The following is a 19182-nucleotide window of genomic DNA, read 5'->3' as shown; positions in this document are numbered from 1 at the left end:
TGATTTTTTTAAGAAATTTCTCAATGACGACAATTTAATCAGCCTTCTATGAGCCAGACTTGAAGAGCAGTTCAAAAGAACTATGCTGCAACACTAACGTGGAAATTGTTCATTGGAAATAATATTAATATAGGCACAAAACACAACCGAAGTTCATCAATTCATGTAAAATGAGGAAAGATACAGTAGAAAAAGTCAGGTTTTTAATAAGAGCAAAATACTACCTGAGCTAAAATTTCAATTTCATTTATTCAGGAAATATTTAGAGGGTCCATGAGCTTTTATCAGAACTGGGTGACAATACTAGCTCAGTTGGTTTCCTCCCACTCTGATCAACAATGAGCCAGAAAATGATCAAAAACAATATAAGTGATTAAGCAGTAAAGAGTCTAACTAATTATACTCCAAATATCAAAATATTTCAACAGATCAAAGTGGATTAACACTGACAAATGACATCTTCACTGACAGTGATTACAACTCTATCAAGGCCAAAAAGTAGAATAATGATTTTTTTAAAAAACTTCCTGGGCTGGCATGGTGACACAGAGGTTAAGTGTGCACGTTCCACTTCGGCAGCCTGGGGTTCGCTGGTTCGGATCCCGGGTGCGGACCCATGCACCGCTTGGCAAGCCGTGCTGTGGCAGGTGTCCCACACATAAAGTAGAGGAAGATGGGCACAGATGTTAGCTCAGGGCCAGTCTTCCTCAGCAAAAAGAGGAGGATTGGCAGCTGACGTTAGCTCAGGGCTAATCTTCCTCAAAAAAAAAAAATTTCCCCACCTCAGCTTAACTATGAAACCTTCTCTCTACCCCACGGAAAACCTTTTAAAGAAGCTGGAAGGTCAGGATGTTCAGACTCTAACCCCAAGGACTGGGATCTATTTACATTTCTCCTTTCATCTGAGGCTCAGCATTATGGGGGTCAACAAACTTTTTCTTTTCCCCAAGATTTTTTTTTATTTTTTCCTTTTTCTCCCCAAAGCCCCCCAGTACATAGTTGTATATTCTTCGTTGTGGGTCCTTCTAGTTGTGGCATGTGGGACACTGCCTCAGAGCTGGTTTGATGAGCAGTGCCATGTCTGCGCCCAGGATTCGAACCAACGAAACACTGAGCCGCCTGCAGTGGAGCGCGAGAACTTAACCACTCAGCCACGGGGCCAGCCCCCATGGGGTCAACAAACTTTTCACAAATGATTTATCAGGAATTCTACACAATAGCTGCATCAGACTGGCTGAGCAGCAGAAAATGAATTAGCTGGCACATTGTCTAGAGCCTGGACAAGAAATAGCTCAGTCGAGCTCCTTTGGTTAAGCACCCCCATGTCCCTCCCTGACAACTTTGACTGCAGCTCAAAACCCAAGTTCCCCCAATCACCTGTCGTTTTACATCATGCTCAATGTTTCCTCTTCCTGACTCATCTTCCCAGTGCTACCTTCCCACTCTGCTCACTAGACCCTTATTCCACTTCATACTAAGAACCCTCGGCTTCTTTAATGAATCTTTCCACATCTTTACCTTAACTGAAAACTAGGTATGTCCCCTGAAGACCCTGACACTCCTGAAGCCTTCTCAGGAAGTTCCTCGCTTTCCCAGCCTTAGTCTCCATGGTGGGGGGGGGGGGGGGAGAGAAGCTGCTGGAACTGCACTGTTAAAATCCTTGTAAACAACATCTCCATCGAGGCTCATGAGACCTCACTACACAGCCCTTTCACTCCAGTAGCATCTGTTTAGCAAATACCTAGTCTTTCACCCACATTAAATGAGTGCTCTGACACCTGGTCTCCTTATTTCTCTCCAATCCCTGTCTCAACACGCAGGAATTTCAATTTCTATGTGTATGAGCCGGGCTTAAATTTTGTTGATATTCTAAACAATGACATCAGCTCTACCCCAGAAACTCTTTCCCCTGGCCATATCTTGCACCTTGCCATAATACGGACTGATCCACCACCTGTATTCTTAAACATTCTACTCTGACTAAAACCTCTTTTCAGTTGTTTCATTCTGATACACCTCCCACAACTTCACTGGACCGTGAGTCCTTGATTCATTCAAATCACCAGCTCTATTCTGATATTACTTCCTTCTCTTCCTAGCTTGGAGTTCGTAGTCTATTCAATCACACTCACTTTTACCATCAATTCTCTTCCTCCTTCCTTTTCTCACAAACTCACAATGTTAGATAAATGGAACCAGTGACTCGACTCTAATATCCAAATTAAATGCAACTGGGGATTTGATGTTTAACTACTGCAAACCCAACAGACACCTGTCCAAGTGACAAACGGTTATATATTTTCAAGTCTCAGTTTAGATGGTAATTCCTGTGATGCTTCTCCGTAACTGCCCTCCACACCACCAGATGCTCTATCTCCTCTGCTCCCATTATCTTTTTTATTTATCCCCATTATAGCAAGTATATTACAGTATCAATATTGGTACACCTGTCTCCCTACTAGTTCTTTAAGGGCAGATGTTCCAGCTTTTTATGCTTATAGCACACTGCTCTACCCAGTAAGCACTTAATCAATGTCTTCTAAATATATGAATAGATCCAGGATTTATATTTATACATACAAGCACCAAAGGTAGGGGAGGGGGAGAGACAGGTGAAAAAGAAAACTCTTAGTGTTGTTTAACGATACCCTGCTGTGGGGGCTTTTAACCTCTTTTAATGCACATTCAAATTTTAATTCAAGCCTATAAAAAGAAAGATTCTGGAACCAAGAGAGGTAGAAAAACCATCAAAATCAGAAGATAGTTTGTTCACATAGATATTAAAATAATAATAGAATGAATTTCTAACTTACCATGGCAACATCATCTAAAATGCTCTGAGGTGAACTATGAGCCATAACCTAAAAGAAAAAAATAATTATCATTTTGAAAATAAACAAAAAATTAGCAATACAGTCAGGAAATTTTAAGGTACCCTCAAACTAGTATGGGAATTTCTTGTGGCTGAAGAACCTTTCTTTAAATTTCTTAATTCCCAGAATCTCACTCTCTTCAATGTAAGTGTGACACCATAACTTGGGATCTTAATCACTATAGTATCTCTTACAATTCAAATCTAGACTGACTGACAATTTTCAATGCTACAATAATTACAAGTGGAAAGGCAACCTAAATTTCCTACTTCTAACATTAAAAAGAGTAGTACTGGTAGAAAAAAGGCATTTCCTTAAAATGCAATTAGTTATTCCTTTACAGAAATATGGTGCTTCCACTATACAAACTGTCTCATTAAAGATAGGACTTCTTTCAGGAGTCAATGGAAGGATGTGGTATCTGTTGATGGTTAAGAGCATGAGTTTTACTGGCTTGGCTCTGCTACTCATTATGTAACCATGGTCAAGACAAAAATCTCTCCCTAAGCCTCAATTTCCTCATGATAAGATGGGGACAATATTAGTTACCTCACACTTCCTAAGGTTGTTGGAGGTTTAAAGAAGATAAAGTCCTATAAAACGCTTAACACAGTCACCCCAAGAACAAATTCCAGCAGTTAATCAACAAACACTGACTATTATTATGCTACGAAGGGAACCATTTTGCTCCTCTTCTAAAGGATGCATGACTGACAAAAGAATCAATGAGACAAGCTTTGGCTGTCTCCACAAAGCTTCCTTAACTGTCCTTCAGCAGTATTCTAACCATTAAGACAAGAAGAGGGTAGCAAGGCATTCTCAGGGGCAGGGAGAAGGCAAAATTTGGCAGGAGCCAGCAATTCTGTTTTCCATGACGCCCTGAAATGAAAGCATTGTGGCACGGGGGTTTGAAAAAGAGAGGAGGGGTACTCAAGTAGCCATGAATTTGTTACTTGAAACTAAACTATCTGGCCCCTTGGCCGAGTGGTTAAGTTCCCATGCTCCACTTCGGTGGCCCAGGGTTTCGCCGGTTAGGATCCTGGACACAGACATGGCGCGGCTCATCAGGCCACGTTGAGGCGACGTCCCACATGCTGCAATGGGAAGGCCCTACAACTAGAATACACAACTATGTACTGGGGGGATTTGGGGAGAAAAAGCAAAAAAAAAAAAAAAAGAAAGATTGGCACCAGTTGTTAGCTCAGGTGCCAATCTTCAAAAAAAAAAAGAAAGAAACTAAACTATTATGGACTTGACTGTGAAAGATTTTTAATTTTGGAAAATGTCTAATAATTTAAAGTATAAAACCAATGTTGGAGGTGGAGGGAGTAAAAGACTAACCTTAGAACAAACAAAATCAACTAATGTAGCTTCTTCTTCACCTATGTATTCTATGATTTTCTTATTAATCCACGGTCTAATTCGTCGCTCCATCAATATCTGCAAAATAAAGCATGATTACTAAATTAAAGAGCCTTTTACTACATTTAGTAAAAAGTCTATAACCTCGTGATTTTTCTTAAGACTAAAATGTAGTATGATCATTCACAAGTTAAACTAAGACAGATACGTATGAAGATACAATTATTTGCTTTTAACTTATGAAGATTTTGAGTACCACCAAGAATTCCCCCAATAATCTACTAAATTCCTTGGCCATGCAAGATTGAAGCCACATTATCATCCCTACTTGTCATTAACAGAGTCAACTGAGTTTTGTATGCTATATTCAAAACAACTTCCAATAAAATGATGAAATACAATTTGCTACTCACAGAATCCACAATAGACCAATCCAGAGGATAGGCAAAGAGCTCAGGTTTGGCTGTAGGGATTTTCTCGATGAGACTCTTAATGTGTTTGCGCTTTTCTTCAGTGTTTACAGTGCCTTTGGGAGCATTTTTATCATCTTCACCATAATCCAGGGGAACCAGTTTCCTTTTTCGGGGTACGTCATCACTGTCTTCATCCTCAAATTTGTTAAAGACACTATCTACAGGGAGCTTCTTTCTCTTCACAGAATTAGGTTGACCAGGACTATTGGAAGCACCTATAGTAAAAACACTGTATTAGCATGATAACTTAATTTTCAAATGTTACATTTTGCAACCCTCCATCCCTCAAAAGCAGTGCAAAATATACTTCCAGAAATCTCAGACAAAGATCCCAACTGTAAAAAAAATAACTCACTACTCACAAGTGCTAGAAAACTTAACTTTTCACTTCTTCTCAGAACTCGAGGAAGCTGCAAATATAGGAGCACTAGTAGAACTATCAAAACAATCGTGAGCTAGAAAGCATTTTTAAATATTTTTCTATCTACCTACCAAGCAGCACATATTTATCTTTTCCTTAAGGCAAAATTTAAGTATTTGCAACGGGTTGGGAATAAAGGTAAAAAGGACGGAAGGAAATGCTAACATACCCAGTTTAAGACTTAGTCCTATTTTTGGCCTATGCTCTTCAGGTTGTTGTTGATCTGGTGAATTTTCATGAGGAATAATAATACCACAGGGAGACTCATCCCCAGGAGTGTTGGGGGTTGCATTGCCACTGGCAGAGGAAACAGATGGGGCAGAACTGATGGGCCTCAGAGTTGGTTTGAGGCAGGGCTTTTGCTCTGGCTCTTCCTCCTCTTCCATGGGTTCCTCTCGTTTTTCTTCCTTTTCTTGCTTTTCTTCTTCCTCTTCCTCTGATTCTGGTTCTTGCTTTATTTGTGGTTGTCTGCGCCTCTCAGCCTCTTGTTCCATCTAAAAACCAAAAGATGATCTCATTAACTCAAACAGATCAAAACCATACTCAACTCACCCAGCTTTATGTTTTACTTTATCTTTCATAAAATCTCTATTTTTCTTTTTCATTAAGAATAACAAAACACTGGGGCCGGCCCTGTGGCTGAGTGGTTAAGTTAGCGTGCTCTGCTTCAGCAGCCCAGGGTTTCACCGGTTCGGCTCCTGGGCACAGACCTAGCACCACTCATCAGGCCATCCTGAGCTGGTGTCCCACAGGGCACAACCAGAAGGACTTACAAGTAGAATATATATGCACTGGGGGGCTTTGGGGAGAAGAAGAAGAAAAAACAGAAGACTGGCAAGAGATGTTAGCTCAGGTGCCAATCTTTAAAAAAAAAAAAAAACAGTAACAAAACACTGCCTGCTTCTATAATCAGACAGCTAAGTAAATCTGTAGAGTATATTAGGTACTCTGCAAAATGTTTTAATATTTTACATATACTACCATTCTTTAGTGGCTTGTATAAACTCTATAAGTGATAACAAAGATAAATACATAATAGTTAATTCAAATTGAAAAAGCATGTTTTTATATTTTTATTAAAAAATTTAGCACCAGAAGCTTTATTTTAGAACAGTACAGACAATATATTAAGAGTCAGCGCAAATCCTCAGCATGTTCATACATCATTTCTTCTTCCTAGGTTAATGGCTGAGGGTGGAAGTCACTTTCGCATTCATTAGGGAAAGGAAGAAACGGGCGAGCGGAAAGGGGAAATTCTGGAGCCAAAGGCCTATACTAAAATGAATACTCCTCCTGAAATCATGACAGAAAATGAAAAAATAAAATAATCATCACAAGAGCATTATAAAAACTTCGAAGAATAGATCAATAATTTTTCCGAGCATGAAACAAAAACAGAAATATGTCTCCTGAACTACATAAAAACTCAACATCTATGCATGACATAACACCTTCTAATTATCAATTCAAAGGAAGTACAATGACCATTAAACAATCCATAAGACATTCAAACCCACTGCTGGTCAGAGAATTAAAAAATAAAAATATCCCCAACCTATATGTTACAATGGTAAGGATTTAAAAGACTGACAATTTGCCACAATAGTGAAGGTATGAAAAAAGATGTGAGGGCCATAAACTAGTAAAATTCTGGGTGGAAGACTATACTCGGTTTAAAAGCACATGAGAAACAGCATGTAAATTGTAATTCCATTTATAAAACTTCTGTTCAAGGGGGGTATATGTATACCTGTGTGATGACATTAAAAAAATAGCCACACATTTATTAATGATTATAACTGGCTGATAAGAAATCAGATGGTTTTTAATTTCTTCATTATTGTGTTCTATGTTGCCTGAACTTTCTATTTACTCATGTAAATACCCACCTTTATCAAGAGAAAAAAAATCCCACTATTTCATTTTGAAAAATAAAAGGGACATGTAAGGAGACATGGTTTCGATTAAACAGCATATAAGAGAGTTTAAAAAGTTGACATTTATAAATTATTAGATTTACAATATATTAAGAACTAAAAATTTTCCTAAAATGACACTATTTTTAAAAGGAAGAATGGAGTATGCCATGTGCTATGACACAGTCTTTTCCTATTTTAAATGACAAGCTGTTCATGAAAACAGCTTTAATTTATTTTGGAAACAAAATATTTAGGGTGGCAGTGAGAGAAGGAACTCTAACCACAAAAGTTATTAAGTGTCAGAGTATGACAGGTTTCTAGCAAAGTTTCATTAAAAGACATTCATTTAGGGCCAGCCCCAGTGGCCTAGTGGTTAAGTTCAGTGCACTCTGCTTCAGTGGCCCAGGTTCACTTCCCAGGTGCAGACCTACACTACTCGTCAGTGGCCACGTGGCAGTGGCCCACACACAAAATAGAGGAAGACTGGTGATACATGTTAGCTCAGAGCAAATCTTCCTCAGCAAAAAAAAAAGACATTCATTTAACTTAATATTTCACAAAAACAAAGGAATAAGACACCTGGAAGATGTTTAAAATAATTACAGTTGTAAATCAACTAATACTCATGATTTGTGTAACAAAGTCCTAATATTCTCAAAAAAACTTGCAAGATGCATGGAGCATAAAGTGCATTTCCCTTATAAACTAAATTCTATCACAGCTGGCTTAAGATGACAGGATAATCTTAAAAGAATGTTGTTCAGGATGTTGGAATATCTCACCCTCTGGAGTTCTGCATCTGGATCCGGGTGCCCTTCTGCCAGAAGGCGCTGCCTGATCTCCTCTAGCTCTTCCTTCTCTCTTTTCCTATCCCGTTCATCTGCTTCCATTTCCTTTTCTCTATCACGCAACCTCTTCTGAAGAGCACTTCCTCTGCAAAAGTAAATCATAATAGGCCTTATTTAACAGTCAGAGCATCATCATTATTACATGTCTCCAAAAGCTCTTTCTTTCAATACTAAAAGCTGCATGCTAAGAGACTGAAGACTGTCTTAATCTTGTTATCTGTGCAACACCCAAGACAGCGTGCTCTCTACATGTTAATGTCTAGTAAGCATTGTCTTGTCATTTATCACCATGCCTCATTCTTAAGTCATTCTAAATAAGTGTCTAAAACAAGTAGAAAAGTAGCTTTGGGGGGGTGGAGCTCTCATTTTGTGCCTATTCCACAGAGAAATCTCAACACATAATTTGTGTTTCCTCGGATGCCAAAGTTGTGGAAAATTAATAAAAAGAGTAGTAATACTACTAAGAATAGTTCTGTATTTTAAATTTAAATCAATTCTTCCCCTTGTGGAAAAAAATCCGAGAAAGAAGTTGTACAGAATCAACAGAAAGCAGAGGTTCCATCTAGTAGTTTATTATATCTCAGAATGTTGAAATTATGTACAGCTATTTTATGAATCAATAATTTTATTGATTTTTAAAATTTCCTACAAAGTCAAATTCTTGGCATTCTTCCAATTTAAGCTGCTAATTCCAATGTTTTAATTACTTTGGCTACAGTGTATCAAATTTAATTATATATTAAATGCCTTAACTACATGCCTGGATCATGTCAAGCACATCAGAGATTAAAAAAATCAAAATACTGTCCATATCCTCAGGGAAATTACAGTTTGGAGTGGAGGGAGAATAAAACAAACAATTTTACCATAGTGCCATAAGAGCTAGAAGGAAATGCCACACAGGAACGAAGAAAAGAGAGAAGATAGGCTTTAATTCTCACTTCACAATAATATATCAGTTGGGTGAGGGAGGGGGCTGGGGGTGGAAGGTATTCAGATTGCTATGTAACAATTGAAAATCCTTGAAGAGAAAAATTTCTAGATCACCATTATAAAGATTAGTTAAAACTTGCTCTAAAAACTGGACCTCTTTAAAACATACGAAAAAAAATTAATTTGTTATACTATTGTGGACTTTCCCCCCAAAAAGATACACCGAATTATTGATCCTTTTCCAACAACTCTTCTCTCATCTCCCTCCCACCCTGAAAACAACACAGCAATTATGAGGGTGATTATAAGATGGAAGGTGAAGATTTCTTTCTCTCTTACTCCACTGAGTGAATTTGCACTCTCTGGTAGATAAGGGGAAATACAGCGAAGAAAAAGCTGAAAGCATGAGTTCATAAAGCAAGGCTTCTTTACCTGTAATATTTGGGATCATCTCTATCATCATCATAATCTTCTAAGAATTCTTTCAGTCGTTTAGCTTCTTTTGCCTTTTAAGAAATGAATGAGAAAGTGTGCAAAAATAACATAAAAGTCCTTTAGATTACCTCCTTCTCTTTTCTTGGGAACAGAGTTTTCTTATCATACTGCTTGAACTTTATAATATATTTTCATATACTTCATATATTAAATAATATTAGATTTTTTATCTTTTATTGATGAAATGAAAACTACACATAGTGTATTACAATAAATTTCCTCTCTGAATATAATCTTCAAAGTACAGTAACTATTTTCTAATGAGACCTGAGCCCACCAAGAAACAAAACTGAATGTGATCTCATTGAATCTGTTAACTGGACAAAAATATTTTATATTTCATTTGTAGGTAGACAAAGCCATAAGAAGTGGTTTTTATGAACTGCAGAATTACAAATTTAAATCACATTCATGCATTAATCTACAGGTAATGCCTACCTAACTTTGAGTACACAAAGCATGAAAATACATGAAATCTCTTACTCCTATTTTTAGAATTTCAAATAGAACAACTATTATATTTAACAGCAGTTATATCTAATGATTGTATGCATACTATATAACTAAATACATATTTATAATGTAAATCTATATCCATTATATCAACAACTATTATATCTATATACAAAGCAGATAATGGTAGGTTTCTGACTACAGTAAAATTTTAACACATTTCATCTAGTTCAAATGCTACCTCTCTGTAAAGACTTCCCCGATCTAACCATCTATCCATGGCCAACTCCTCACCCTAGGCAGAATTAGTGGTTCTTTTCTGTACTCCCAAAATACTGTGAACACATCTTTATCATACGTTAAATACTCACACATGCGCTACAGTAACGACCTTATCTCTCTGACAATACTACGCATTTGTTTCAAAGTTAGAAGCATTAGTAGTTACTCTTCTATGCCCAGTACCTAGCACAAGGCTGGTACACAATATATACTCAAAATCTGCCAAACGAATGAAAGCCGTCAGGTAGCAATGACAATACTTACAAAATCTAAACAAAACAGAGGAAGGCCCAAAAGGTATATACTAAAATATAAACGTAAGTTACTACTCTTGAGGAGTAGAAACTTTCACTTTTTACATCACATACTTCTGTTACTTGAACATTTTCATAATGAGCAAGTAACTGCTTTTGTAATCAGATTTTTTAAAAGTTCCCAAATAAAAATATAACTAATAGGAAATTTTTCTCTAGAAAGACAGGTTTCAGATTTGCTTGTAAGAAGCAAAATCACTTCAAATTGATTCCACAATGTTGTTGATGGCAAACATTTCTTCAAATAACTATGTCTCTTACTATTTTCTAACCTACAAATGAAAGAAATTCTAGAATGGGAGCTACAATCCATGGAAATTAAAATTACTGTAAATAATTCTATGATGTTAGAGGAGCTACTATCTGGAAAACCCATACTGTCTATCTAGTTGCTGCATGCACCCTTTTGGTTACTTACAAAAATTCCCTCTATGTCTCATGTTCAAAAGCTATTTGAAGAAGATTCCTAACTTCAGTGAAGTTTTTGGAAGAATAATCTCCAAACTGGAGATAAAGAAACTTTCATGAAATTCTGGCAAAGACAGAACACATGGAACATACTACTGAAGCAAATACTATGATAAAATAATCTTCTTGTCATTTTACTTAGTAACAACCTATGCCAATTGCTTTACTTACGTTTATCAGTCAGTGTAAATGCAAACAACAAGATTCATTTTTTATGATTATCATGTAGTTCAAAGAAAGGATAATATAGTAACATAAGGGAAAACTATAACTCATAAATGTTATATACAGAAGACAATCATTTGGATTTATAAAAACAGGTCTTCTCATGACACTATTTCCTTCATCCACATGTACTACACCAATATAGAACAATATCAAAGCCTACTCAAATTCAAAAATGTTGCAGAATCTTAAAGAATGTTCTATAAATTTTCATTTATGTACTTTGACAGTACGCTAAAAGATAATTTTGTTTATAGGTAGCAAAAATGTGACAAATAGGAGGAAGAAAGATTCTGGTGTACTAAAATTGTCTCAAGGTTACTTGACATATATAAAAATTATATTATATAGGGAGCTTGTACATTTTAATTATAAAATTACTTCTAGTTAAAAGTTAAGATTTGATCTGATTTTCATCTGAAAAAATCACTTATTTTTGACCTAGAATATTACCATTTCTCTTCTTCTTTCTTCTTCTCTTTCAGCCTCTTTCTCATACTCCCGAGTTTTCTTCCGTTCTCTGATTTCCCAATTCTTAAGGCGCTAAAAAGAAAATTGTCAAAGCTTTCAAAATGTACACAAAGGATTCTAAAATTTTTGATTAACCTACTAAGCACCAAGCTTTAAGAATAAAAGCATTTCCGGGATTGGCCCTAGTGGCTGAGTAGTTAAGTTCTTGGGCTCTGTTTCCACGGCCCAGGGTTTCACCGGTTCAGATCCTGGGCGCAGACCTAGCACCACTCATCAGGCCATGCTGAGGCAGCGTGCCACACGGCACAACTACAAGGACCTACAACTAGAATATACAACTATGTACTGGGGGGCTTTGGAAGAAGAAGAAAAAGAAAAGAAAAAAAAAATTGGCAACCGATGTTAGCTCAGGCACCAATCTTTAAAAAGAAAAGAATAAAAGCATTTCCTTAATTTACCTCCTGATAAGCAGCTTCTTTTTCCCGGAGTTTTCTTTCAAGTTTTCTTCGTTCATATGCATCTTCTTCATCCTCTTCTCTGTCTCGCTTCTTGTCTTTCTCTCTCTCACGCTCCCGTTCCCTTTCTCGCTCTCTCTCTCGCTCCCGTTCTCTTTCTCGTTCCCGTTCTCTCTCTCTCTCTCTTTCTCGCTCCCGTTCCCTTTCACGATCTCTGCTCTTTTCTCTACGTAAACAAAAAATTAAAAAACACCAGTCAGTCTTCTTCCTGTTTTCTTTTAAAAACCAAGGGAAAGGAAGACAACATATATTATGAAACCATATACAAACTCACAAGCCAGAATTTAGCGTTTGATTTCTGCACAACTGTAAACTCCTCTAAGTTCATATAAGAAACAGACCATAAACCTAGCCTCAAAATCTGAATTCTATTCTAAATTAAAAGTTAATCCTTATAGGTATCTCAGAAAACAAAAAAGCTTGGATATAAGAAATACAGGGGTCAGCCCAGTGGCATAGTGCTTAAGTTCTCACATTCTGCTTTGGTGGCCTGGGGTTCGCAGGTTTGGATGCTGGACATGGACCTACACACCGTTGTCAAGCCATGCTGTGACAGACTCCCACATATAAAACAGAGAAAGACTCGCACAGATGTTAGCTTAGGGACAATCTTCCTCAAGCAAAAAGAAGGTTGGTAACAGATGTCAGCTCAGGGCCAATCTCCCTCACAAAAATAAATAAAAATTTTTAAAAATTTTAAGAAGAAATATAAAGGGCTAATGAACACGTTAAAAGATAATCTACTTCATTAGTGATCAAGGAATAAACGTGTTGTTGGCACAGGTGTGGAAAAAGAGCATTTTGGCATGATGCACGAATAAATTAGAACTATATATCAGGGGCCAGCCCCACAGCCTAGTGGTTAAGTTTGGCATATTCTGTTTCAGTGGCCCAGCTTCACAGGTCCAGATGCCAGGCACGGAACTATACCACTTGTCAGCCATGCTGTGGCGGCAACCCACATATGAAATAGAGGAAGACTGGCACAGTTGTTAGCTCAGGGCTAATCTTTCTCAAGCCAAAAAAAAAGGAGGAAGATTGGCAACAGATGTTGGCTCAGGGCAAAACTTCCTCAGAAAAGAAAAAAAACCCAAAATACTAGGGGCCAGGCCCATGGCTGAGTGGTTAAGTTCACACGCTCCACTTCAGCAGCCCGGGTTCGGTTTGGATCCTGGGCACAGACATGGCACCACTCATCGAGCCACGCTGAGGCGGTGTCCCACATAGCACAACCAGAGGCACTCACAACTACAATATATACAACTATGTACTGGGGGGCTTTGGGAGGAAGGAGGGAAAAAAAAAAAGAAGATTGGCAACAGTTGTTAGCTCAGGTGCCAATCTTTAAGGGGAAAAAAAAACCCTACATATCAACAATGAGACGTTCTCAAATATTTAATTCAGAGTGATAAAATGAGACTGCAGAATATATAGAGTATGATGCCATGAATCTAATTAAACACATATATGTATACACATTTGAAAGAATATATTGTTTATGGATTCATATCTGTAGTAAAAGCATAAAAACACTGGTTTTATACATGTCAAATTCTCAATAATGATTATTCAAGAGGATAATCATTATTCCAGGGGAGGAAGGAAGGGAAGAATTTTAATGCCCACTAAAGATTAAGAGCACTGAACTTCCAGTTCCAACAATTGGTGGACTGACCTAAAGCAGACCTCCCCTTCAGCTACAATCAGGTAGAAAATCTGCAATACAGAAAATGTACATTGAAAACTAGCTTGAAAAAGAAAAGGAGAGGTTTCCTCTTTTCCCTCCTTCTACTCTGTCCCTTCTCCATTTCCTTCTTTTTGTTCATTTCTGCTCCACCTCATTCCTAAGGAATTTGAGACAATTCATCAAATGAATTCAATATAATTAAGAAAAATTTTAAAATAAAACAAAAACAAGGTGAATTTACTAGGAGCCATAAATAAAGAGAGTAAATTTAGAGCCTAGGAGGAGAGTTGTGGACATCCAGTGGGCCACAGGACCAAATGAAGAGACCAGGGGCTCAAAGCAGTGGTGCTAAAAGCTGATTTCCCAGTACATGGGACCTCAATGAAACATGACTACAAAAAGTGCCCACTGAACCAGGGAGACAAAGGAATCACGTCAGCCTGGAATACTGGGTGGACAGTTGGTGTGTTCTGGGTCTGTGTAAAAACCAGCTTCACACAGAAACTAACACTAACATTGAAAATTGTTACTTTAACCAATGTTTTTACATGTGTGTGAGATAGCAAGCCAGGCATGCTCTGTTCTAAGGAAGTCCTCTCATCACATAGATGTAAGAGGTCCTAGAGAGTACCAACCTGCAGTTCTACTAAAGCTATCGGGAAACCAGTAACTTCTACAAAGCCTTACCTTGATCGACTTCGATCCTTATTCCGATCTGAGCTCCTTTCTCGATCGCGGTCCCGATCTCTCTCTCGATCCCGGTCTCGATCTCTCTCTTTCGTCCGGTCACGATCCCTATCCCGTTCTCGTTCCCGCTCCCGTTCCTTCTCCTTTTCTCGTTCACGTTCTCTTTCCCTTTCTCGTTCCCGTTCTCGCCTTTCTCGTTCCCTTTCACGCTCCCTCTCTCTTTCTCTCCGTTCTTTCTCAATTTCCTGTCTTTCTTTTTCCTTTTTGCCTTTCTCTTCTTCCAGTTTCTAGAAACCAATAAAAGTACTTTTAGAGTTAATTCTGTAGCTCTAGTATTCAAATTTTTCCCGGCGCAATGCCCAACATTGGGAACAAAAAACCAAACCACTGGTACTTTAATATTAAATACTTGTGGTTTTACTTGACAAATTAAACTGAAGAAATTACAAGACTAGACAGATTTCGTGCAAAATCATATACTCTACACAGACCAGGAATCTCCAATCTTGGATGCTGGGAGACTATGTCAAGTGTGGCTGGCCAGTAACTAAAATAATTATGAGGAATGTGGTGGTTCATAATAATTTCTAGAAATACAATCACTTTGCTAAAATGTAATTCTTCCCATTATGAATTTCTGTAAATCAGTAGGACTACTGGATACTAATTATAACCCCAGACTTCCCATTATCTAAAGGTTACTAGTTGAAGGTTTTAAAGGGGATATGGGGGAGGAGAGTCAAGTCACTGTAATGCAACTAAATAATCTTCTGCACTCTGGTTTGCCCACCCTCCAAGAGACAAGCTGAATTCAGCCAAGATCTGACCTATTATCTATGGAAACATTTACTCCCACCATTACAAGATGGACAGCCCACCAAATACAAAAAGTTTGAAAATCACTCACTTCAAGCAAAAATGTACATAACTGTAATATTTTCATTTAACTTAATTTTAAAAGCAACATATTTATGCCCATTATTCCTATAAGACAATAAAAATATATCAACAGTGATAAATCCATCCTTGGAAGGAACGATTGTGTATTAACTTACAGATGTTGTGCTAGGACATGGATCGCCAACACTGGATTAACCTTGCCTACAAGCTATGTTTCTGGGAGGAAGAGCAAGTACATGGTTCACAAATAAACCAAATAACAAAGTCAGACCAAGTTTGTACCCTGACAAGATTACCAGTGTACCACACGGTTTCTACACAAACTCAGAAAAAAAATACCCCAAACAGGAAAAACAAAACAAAAACAAAACACATTTATCCTTTTGGTTTCATGTTTAGTGTCACCGAAATGAAATTTAAACTGCAACAATAAAATGTGCATTTTTTTTCTTTTCTCAGTCATGTAAAGCATTTAAAACAACTTTAAAAAGCAATCTTACCTGTTATACTTTTTCTCTTGCTCATGGATCAGAGAACTGATAGAGGATTATGAAAGAAAAGCTAATGCATGAGGAATCAATATATTCAGCTGCTGTGCCAGTCTATATCAAAGTAGAACATAGGCAAAGCTAATACTGAATACATTGAAATTACAAAGGTAAGAGAAAAGAAATGGAAACAGGACAGAAACTGAAAGCTATTTAAAGGGGAAAATTCTAATTTCTGAAACAGAGCTAATGGAATATAAAATTTATATTGTAAAATGAGGTTAGACTATATAAAACTTACCTCAGTGTCATACACTTATAAAGAAATTTGTTTATTTCTGAGATAATCAATACTTACAGATTATTTTAGCTGTTCCAATAATAATTTCTTTTGTAGAATTCCTCAATTTTTTTACTCACTTATTCACTGCACTACTTATTTCTTAGGTGTACAGTTCCACTTACATAAATAATAATTTGTTTCAGAACTCATTTCAAAAATTTTGTTTTAATTAAATGAAAAGTGAGTGAATCTGGTCCACATTAAATGCATTTCTAAAAGATTATATATGCAGTAAATAGATACACACACATATATATATTTTAAGACAAAGACTAGAGAAAGAAGAAATGAAGTGAATCTAAAAAGATATAAGAAAGTAATGAAATAACGAAGAGGAAAGGACAGAAAAAAAATCATAAATCTTACCTTATTCTCTCTTCAGACTCGTCCGTGCTGTAAATGGACGCCCCCTGCCACGCTGATACCCTGACAGTCTGTGGTTATTTAATAAACTCATACCAAAACATGCAAAGGTTCACTGAGCTCATTTTTTATTACTGGAGTTTCAAACATCCCCTTTAACCATACCACCCAATAAAAATAACTTTTTTTCTTTTTCATTTTGATTTCTTCTTAAAGCACATTTTGGAAATCCAAAACATTCACCCCGCAGTGAGGTTAAGTCTAAGGCTGTCAAATGCCTGACAGCTTCTCAAACTCTGAAGCAAATATTTTTGAAATAAATTTTTTTTAACACAATTTCCTCACACTTTATCAATGATATGACAGGAGTTAACAAATAACAACAAAAAGGGGGTAAACCACACACACAACTATATACCATTTTCAAGCTTACTCAGACCCTGAATTTGAGTATTGACCTAACCAAAAGTATTCCTCTAAAATGACTTCCCACAGACTACCTTTTTAACTCTCAAAATTAATTTGGGAGAACTACATTTGTGCTTTTAGACATTTAATTCCTGAAAAAGCACTGTGTATGTGAGCTAGGGCTGGGTGTCTGGATAAGTGTTCAGCAGCATTTATTCAATGGCATTAATTGTCAACTTGGGATTTTGAAAGATTTAAGAAAAAATAAGACTGAATAAAAGACAAAACGAACACTTAACATTTCACTGAGTTAAAGGTCACTCAGTCTTATAAGAACCAATAATATCTTATTATCTCTATCAAAATACATTTCATGCAGTGTTTGCACTTCACCGTCCGTAAGCATCACCTTCAACACCAGCAAACATTCACAGATGCACTGTCATTGAGAGAAGCTTTCAATAGGCAAAACTCGTGAGTGGGATTTACTATGCACAAATACCCATTTCCAAGCCAGTTACCCCTTTGCATATTTTTCTGAGGGGGCATCCATAAATATAATAAAAAACAGAAGCTCATACTTACATCCTATTCCTTGTTACTTTCCAAGCTGAGAGTTTCATCTTGCATTAGTCACCATATGATCTCTATCATAATGGTGGGGGTCAATGAATAGATTAGCTTTATGGGAATTTACAGTTCTTCCATGCATCTAAAATTTGGTAAGTCTGGTAACCACTGACCTACTTTTTAATATCTCCCCCTCTCAACTTAAATCTATACAAATATAAATCTTAAATTTTAATCTCGGCTCTAAAGAAAAGGTTTTCCTAAGATTAAGTTAAATAACTGTTCCCAGAAATACACTACAGTGTATGTTATCCTGCTGCCCCCTTGAATCTAGTTTAAATCTGACTTTGATGTTTATGTTGAAATCTAAAAATAATATTAACTTTTATTCATATTAAAGTGAGATGACTGTATAGTCAGTAACTGAAAAAACTAAGTACAATGTCAAGAACCACTTTAATATGGTATTGGTCTTCTGTTTGTTTCTATCTAAATTTCAATTAAACCTATAAAAAGCATTTAAAATTATATTCTACTGTAAGGTTTTTTTTTGTTTTTTTCTTTTTTGTTTTTTGTCTGTTTTGCTCTGGATTCTGTAAAAAGTCTAGATTGGTATTAAGTGAATAAACAAGAATACTACCTTGTGTGTGTCTCTGAATTTGCTGATCTCTCGGGATATCAGGTCTCTTTTGTCTTCTTCCATTTCTATAGCATTTATATCCTCCTAAAAGACAAGGGGGACAGAGGAGAACGTATAAAGAGCAATCCACATCAACACAAAAAGATAAAAACTAAAGGTTAGATATTCTGTATACGTCTTAACAAAAGATAAGAGTAAATAAATAAATAAGTAGAACTTTTATAGTAACAAATCTAATGACCTAAGGCGTGAAAAATCAAACGGACAAGAATCATAAAACTGGCAATTAGGAGTAAATCTAGTTATTGTCAAAGCCTACAATATAAACGAACCTTAGTGATGAGTGGATAAGGGATCAATGGGGCCACTGGAAATCTGCGGAAAATCTGCAGAAAAATCCAAAGATTTTTAAAAACAAACAAACGAAAGTTCACATTACTTGCAAAACAATGCTATGTTTATACTATAAGTAATGCTAGATTTCTGTGAGTTTCTTGATTTCAAATTACTTAATAATAAAAAAATGTTCACTACTCTCTATAACTCCTATCATTACCCACCACCTCCTCTCCCTCCAACTCCCTCATCTAATGAAATAAGGAGAGTCTCATGCTAGCAGGGCTTTTACCTTGATCCCCTCCAAGATATACAAAACAATTATACCAACAAAATTTACCTGCAATTCCTGCCATAGAAGCAGGATCTCTTTCATCCTCTCCTCCCAACCCATACCAACCAAATAGGTCTAGGTATTTTCTTCTTTCCTATTAATGAGGAAAGAAGAACAAACTCTATAGGCCTCAGTGACCCTAATATGTGACTAACTCTACCAATGAACATTCCCAGTGACTGGACCTTCACTAGACACGTTTTTTATGACCACATGAGGAACAAGTCAAGTAATAAATATGTATTTGGCCACAAAGAAAACTGAAGATGGCCTAATAAGGGAATCAAATCCAAAATAATATAAACCATGACTATCAGTTTATATTAAATCACAATATGTATGTTTTATAGTACTTTTTCATGGCATATACAATC

The 19182-nt window shown here is 36.7% G+C and overlaps 1 protein-coding gene across 1 annotated transcript in view; it reads right to left on the bottom strand.

Moving 5' to 3' along the window:
* RBM25 (RNA binding motif protein 25) overlaps positions 1-19182 on the bottom strand; it is a 57740-nt gene that overhangs the window by 2730 nt on the left and 35828 nt on the right. The window contains exons 8-18 of the mRNA XM_070593743.1: positions 18471-18524; positions 18139-18222; positions 14427-14713; positions 11996-12218; positions 11520-11609; positions 9262-9335; positions 7831-7981; positions 5299-5623; positions 4649-4923; positions 4215-4313; positions 2814-2861 (exon numbers count right to left, since the gene is read on the bottom strand). Of these exons, the coding sequence (XP_070449844.1) occupies positions 2814-2861; positions 4215-4313; positions 4649-4923; positions 5299-5623; positions 7831-7981; positions 9262-9335; positions 11520-11609; positions 11996-12218; positions 14427-14713; positions 18139-18222; positions 18471-18524 (1710 nt within the window). The remainder of the gene's footprint in view (positions 1-2813; positions 2862-4214; positions 4314-4648; positions 4924-5298; positions 5624-7830; positions 7982-9261; positions 9336-11519; positions 11610-11995; positions 12219-14426; positions 14714-18138; positions 18223-18470; positions 18525-19182) is intronic.

This window comes from Equus przewalskii, chromosome 25 (genome assembly GCF_037783145.1).
Source record: "Equus przewalskii isolate Varuska chromosome 25, EquPr2, whole genome shotgun sequence".
In the NCBI taxonomy this organism is placed as follows: domain Eukaryota; kingdom Metazoa; phylum Chordata; class Mammalia; order Perissodactyla; family Equidae; genus Equus; species Equus przewalskii.
Note: the sequence above shows the minus strand (reverse complement) of the source record. Positions and strands in the feature narration are given on the sequence as shown.